The sequence below is a fragment of the Sinocyclocheilus anshuiensis genome, unplaced genomic scaffold (genome assembly GCF_001515605.1).
Source record: "Sinocyclocheilus anshuiensis isolate Anshui unplaced genomic scaffold, SAMN03320099.WGS_v1.1 scaffold62, whole genome shotgun sequence".
Taxonomy (NCBI): Eukaryota; Metazoa; Chordata; class Actinopteri; order Cypriniformes; family Cyprinidae; genus Sinocyclocheilus; species Sinocyclocheilus anshuiensis.
In genome coordinates this window covers 281,594-287,691 of record NW_015544180.1, presented here as the reverse complement: position 1 = coordinate 287,691, position 6,098 = coordinate 281,594, and the positions used below count along the sequence as shown (strand labels likewise).

Here is a 6,098-nt window from a genome sequence, read left to right as displayed (position 1 = left end):
GTTCAGGTGCTGAAGAGCCAGCTGACGGAGAAAGACAGAAAGATACAGCATCTGGAGGTCAGAAACACACACACACACACACACACTGTGACCGTGTCTGACTGTAGTCATGTTGATCTCGTGCTCGTCTCCGTGTGTTTTCAGCATGATTTCGAGAGGGCGCGCTCCAGACGCGACCAGGAGGAGAAGCTCATCATCTCAGCCTGGTACAACATGGTGAGGAAACTGCAGGAACATGTCAGATCAGTCTGAACAACACGCTGTCAAATGCTGCAGAAAATTATTTATCCATCCGTGTGTGTAAATAAACACTAAACACGTTTACAGTAAATGCGCGCACACAGTGGAAGTCATTCACACCAGGGGGGTTCAAAGCTGAAATAGCAGTGTCATGTAGTTGGGTATGATAATACATTAATAATAATAATAAAATAAAATAAAAAATTAAGGAATGACAGTTTTTCTTCTGATGTGTTAATTTTAACAGTAAACCTCTGTTGTACAGTATTTTGCCATAAAAATTAAACAGAATAAAATTTGTTTTAAAACAGAATAAAAAAAAAATGGGGTTCTATTATTGTAAAAAAAAAAAAAAATAATGCGCGCACACAGTGGAAGTCATTCACACCAGGGGGGTTCAAAGCTGAAATAGCAGTGTCATGTAGTTGGGTATGATAATACATTAATAATAATAATAAAATAAAATAAAAAATTAAGGAATGACAGTTTTTCTTCTGATGTGTTAATTTTAACAGTAAACCTCTGTTGTACAGTATTTTGCCATAAAAATTAAACCGAATAAAATTTGTTTTAAAACAGAATTAAAAAAAAATGGGGTTCTATTATTGTAAAAAAAATATATATATTATTAATTGTTAAACTTTTATAAATTAAATTGATTAGACGTGCTTTTTAATTATTAACCAACAGAATCAAGGAAAATTAAAATGAAAAACAGAATTTGGGGAAAATAAAATAAAATTTCATATAGGGCTGCACGATTAATCGAATGCTATTGTCATGCGCATCTCGTCAGTAAAGCCGGTTCTGTGATTAGTAGTAAATCTCCAGCACGTGCTTTCAGATGGAGCAGCATTTACTACACAGAGCTGTAGTTCACTGACAAGCTACGCAAAATCACGTTCATAATCGCAGACGATTTAATCGCACGATTATGAAATAGAAGAAATCGTTCTGCGATTATGAAAACCGTTTGCGTAGCTTCTCAGTGCACTACGGCTCTGTGTAGCAAATGCTGCTCCATCTGAAAGCACGTGAAAATACAACATTTAATAACATGTTTTTACTCCAAACTCACTTCAAAATGTCAGTCGAGTGTAAAGTAAATCCTTCTGTGAGATGATGTGGCATCTTACACAGAATAAGACACGCAACATATTTCATAGTATTCTAAGCAGTGATAAAGGTTGTGTCGATTAGCATTGCATTATTATAAAATTATAATAGGACGAACTCCGATAAACCATATATTGTTGTGGGTGTATTAGTCATGCTGAATTAATGAAAGCAGTTAAATCTTCTGTTTATTCAGCAACCGCTTTAGGTCCTGGGTTTCTTCTGCGAGGCGTATTTGGAGTTTCAGCGCGAGAGCGCCCTCTGGCCTTCGGATGGAGGCGTATCACTGAAAGATACGCATGACAATCACAGCTTCTGCCTAATCGCGATTTATTGCCTTTGTGATTTAATTTCGATTAATCGTGCAGCCCTAATTTCATAGGGCCCTAAAAATGTAATGTTTGTTAAATTTTAATGTGTTAACATGTTTTTGTATTCCACCATTAAAATGGAATTCCGAAAACTTAAAACAGAAAAAAAATAAAGAATTCTGAAAGAAAAAAAAAGAAAAAAATTTGGAAAAAATAAAACCCATTTTGTAGGGCTCTAAAAAAAAATTTTCTTAAAACTTTTATATTGTAATTCAATTGTATATGTTTTGTGATTACAATTAATTATTATTTTTTATTTCTATAATATTCAGCAACCGCTATAGGGATTTCCTGGGTTTCTTCTGCGAGGCGTATTTGGAGTTTCAGCGCGAGAGCGCCCTCTGGCCTTCGGATGGAGGCGTATCACTGAAAGATACGCATGACAATCACAGCTTCTGCCTAATCGCGATTTATTGCCTTTGTGATTTAATTTCGATTAATCGTGCAGCCCTAATTTCATAGGGCCCTAAAAATGTAATGTTTGTTAAATTTTAATGTGTTAACATGTTTTTGTATTCCACCATTAAAATGGAATTCCGAAAACTTAAAACAGAAAAAAAATAAAGAATTCTGAAAGAAAACAAAAGAAAAAAATTTGGAAAAAATAAAACCCATTTTGTAGGGCTCTAAAAAAAAAAATTCTTAAAACTTTTATATTGTAATTCAATTGTATATGTTTTGTGATTACAATTAATTTTTATTTTTTATTTCTATAATTTAATTCACCCATTAACATGGAATCCAAAAAATTGAAATGGAAAAAACAAGATGAACAAAAAACAGAGATTGGGGGAAAAAATCAAATGTATTTCATAGGGCTCTAAAAGTGCCAAATATTTAGGGAGGGGAAAAGGCTCAATTATGAAGGCAGTTATAGATTGTCAGTGTTTTATATCAAATTTCCATTGATTTATAGAAACTGAGGGCTGAGAGTCGAGATAAGTGTCTGTGAAATCGGCAGCAGATGCAAGAGCTGAGTATTAAACGCTTCTCTGTGTCTCACTCTGCTTGTCTCTCAGGGAATGGCTCTTCATCAGAAGGTCTCCGGATCGGGTTCAGGTCCGGCTCAGTCCTTCCTGGCCCAGCAGAGACAGTGGACACAAGCCCGCAGAGGCCTGTCCCGCCTGCAGCCCAGATAAACCCAAACGCTGCACTCCTCTTTCAGCACTTTCTGTCTGTCTGTGATCGTCCTGCTGAGGACGGAGAGAGGATGCATTTTGTGTGTTGTTTTTAGTTGATCCAAACGTCAGTATGTAGTTGAGTTTTAGTGTCAGTTAGCGCCAGAATCGCATGAAAACTTTGAGTTTAATGAAGTCGATCAACCTTTGATTCTTTTAATGATGTTTTTAATGCTGTACGATAGGTTTGGGTGTTCATCAGGGTTACGGTGCGTGTGCACGCACTTTACACACTCGGTGCCTTCAGCTGTCAATCATCTCATCAGTGCGTCTGCTGTACGGAAACCAAACACTGGATGCTGGGAAGCTTTTAGTGCCACGAACAAACGAAGTGCATTTTTAATGATTTTTCCAAATCGGATGAAACGAGAGCTGCTGTTTTAAACGACACTAATCACGGATGAACCGCTGGAGGAGGCTGCTGCTTGACCGTTTTTACAGTGCTTGTTGTTTTTCTGATGTAAAAGTCAGCAAAGTCTGCCGCTGGTATTTATTGATTGTTCAAACACTACTGACTGTGAACACTGTGTTCAGTCCAGACGCTGAGCTTCGCTTGTGTGTTCTTCACTCTGAGTGTTTTGTGTTCATTAGTTGCACTCGGTCTGGACTGATGGGGACGCACAGAAATAAGTCACTTTAGTTTCCAAATCGGATGAAACGAGAGCTGCTGTTTTAAACGACACTAATCACGGATGAACCGCTGGAGGAGGCTGCTGCTTGACCGTTTTTACAGTGCTTGTTGTTTTTCTGATGTAAAAGTCAGCAAAGTCTGCCGCTGGTATTTATTGATTGTTCAAACACTACTGACTGTGAACACTGTGTTCAGTCCAGACGCTGAGCTTCGCTTGTGTGTTCTTCACTCTGAATGTTTTGTGTTCATTAGTTGCACTCGGTCTGGACTGATGGGGACGCACAGAAATAAGTCGCTTTAGTCTCACTGTTGTTCTCTTTGCACTACAATAAAAGAGATTCTTGGTACAAAAGTGATCAGAGCCGAGTTTGTGTCTCTGCTGTAAATGATGTGACACCACTGAGAAATGTGGTTTTATTATTAAACATAATGCACAAATCAGTCAAATGAATACGGGCTTTGACAACGCAAGTAATTTTATTGTTAGATGTGTTGTCTATGACTCCATGATTGCCTTAAAGATAATATTGAAAGATAATCATATTGAAATCATAACTTTATAGAACACTTTTAAAAGGTGAGAAATGAAATCGATACATACTTTATGGAAAGTACTGTTTATTACATTTAGTTTTTTATTTTGATCAAATTTAGCTAGATGAGTTAGTTTAACCTAATTCAATCGTTTGTAGTATTGTACTGTTATATGTATTAAATCATTTTATTTTAACCTATTTTATCTAATTTTTTTTCAATCAAATTGTATCTATTTTGTTTTCAATATTTGTCATTATTTCAATCAAATTTAGTTACATTAGTCAGTTTAATCTTTTGTCATTTATATATTTGTACATCTTTTACACTGATTCCCTAAACTAATCTAGTAAATGTGAGGACTAACTCATTTCTACCTCGGATGCAAGTAAAATCTTTGTCAAAACAATCTTTCTAAAATAATTCAATCATAATCCATAAAACACTCATGCGTTTCTGATACCAATTTTTTTTACTACTTCTGCTGCGGTAATTATTACACATGCTGCATTACCGTTTTCATGGATAATAAAACTGAAATAAGTCAAATAAACTACTTGGTTGTATAAACAATTTTCACGCAGAAATTGCTAATCGCAAATAACTACAAAGAAACGGCACAAGTAGCGCATTGAATTCAACAGAAATTCTGAAGCGGAAAGACTAAAACGGTATTTTCTTGTCAAATGCGTTCAAATAAACATAATATCTGTATGATGTATTTTCTGTGTTTTATTCCGTCACTGCTGTTTTTCCTCCGGCCTGCAGGCGGCAGCGGCGCTCCACTCAGCTCTTGGCCACTGGCCGCAGATGAAATGCAGTATGGCGGAGCGACGCTGAAATACAACAAACTGTGCGGAAAACATCGGGATAAAACCCCGAAACCCCGCCGAGTCCTCCCACGATCCGGTAGATCTGCGATTATAATCACACGCGGACCCGCGGCTCGATAATCGCGTTCGTCGCGACACTTTATGATCCCATAACAAGACAAACCAACGCATCACTCTTTGTTACGTTTAAAACACGAGTAATAATACGCGCTATAATAAAACAGAAGTGGATATAAAGGCTTTATTTATTATTACCAAGCAGTAAAACGATGGAGGAAAAGCAACATAAATCAGACAAACATCGCCACCATCACCAGTCCTCCAGCAGCGGCAGCAGCAGCGGGGAGTCCGGCGGCAGCAGCCCGGCTCACGGGGCGCCCAAAGCGGCCAACGCCTTCGCCAACGACGGCAGCTTCATGGAGCTGTTCAAGAAGAAGATGGAGGAGGAGGAGAGGAGGAAGAGAGAGACCGAGGAGGAGGAGGAGGAGGAGAAGACGAAGAGCTCTGCTGCGGCAGGCCAAGCGCCTCCGGACAAGAAGTCGTTTGGCGTGAGCAGCTTTGTAAGAACGGCGGCTCTGTTCGGGTCCCTGCCGCTTCCTAAAGCCCGTGTAACGCTGTCAGTCTGTTCCTGTTTGACTCAGGTGGGCAAGCGGAGAGGAGGCGCTCGACTGGCGCTCAAGACCGGGATGGTGGCCAAAAAACAGAAGCTCGACTCCGAGGTGAGAGATGCGCTGTCCGGTCATTATTTAATAACAGTTTAAATTATCTTGTTATTTGTATAAGAATTAGGGCTGCACGATAAATCGCATGCGATATTTAACGTGCATCTTATCAGTAAAGCCGAAGCCGGTTCTGTAATCAGCGGTAAATCTCCATCACCTGCGGGCTTTCACATTGAGCAGCATTAATCGTGCAGCCCTACTAAGAATGAAAAAAAAACAGTATTATTTTTATGGTGGTGTTATTTTATGGAGCAAATTCATACAGCACCTCTCACAATTTAAATCTTTCAACGGCTCTGGATTAGGGCTGGACTATATGGCCAAAATGTATACCACGATATATCGTTGATACGATATAATTCCGGTATCTATATGAACCGAGCGGCAACCTCCCGCTCTCTCTCCTGAAGCCAACACGGAAGTGACTTAAACTGTAATTCATCGACTGGCCGCTAGAGGCTGGCTGCAAAAGG

General features: G+C 38.8%; 2 protein-coding genes across 2 annotated transcripts in view; both read left to right on the top strand.

The window, feature by feature from the left end:
- The window catches only part of LOC107696339 (protein Hook homolog 2-like), a 30,245-nt gene extending 30,188 nt beyond the window's left edge, over positions 1–57 (top strand). The window contains 1 exon segment of the mRNA XM_016496633.1: positions 1–57. This exon segment is cut by the window's left edge and continues 3 nt beyond it. The gene's annotated coding sequence lies outside the window, so the exon portion shown is untranslated.
- A 4,780-nt stretch (positions 58–4,837) lies between these two features.
- LOC107696323 (uncharacterized protein C19orf43-like) overlaps positions 4,838–6,098 on the top strand; it is a 4,574-nt gene continuing 3,313 nt past the window's right edge. The window contains exons 1-2 of the mRNA XM_016496606.1: positions 4,838–5,463; positions 5,545–5,622. Coding sequence (XP_016352092.1) covers positions 5,173–5,463; positions 5,545–5,622 — 369 coding nt within the window. The 5' untranslated portion in view covers positions 4,838–5,172. The remainder of the gene's footprint in view (positions 5,464–5,544; positions 5,623–6,098) is intronic.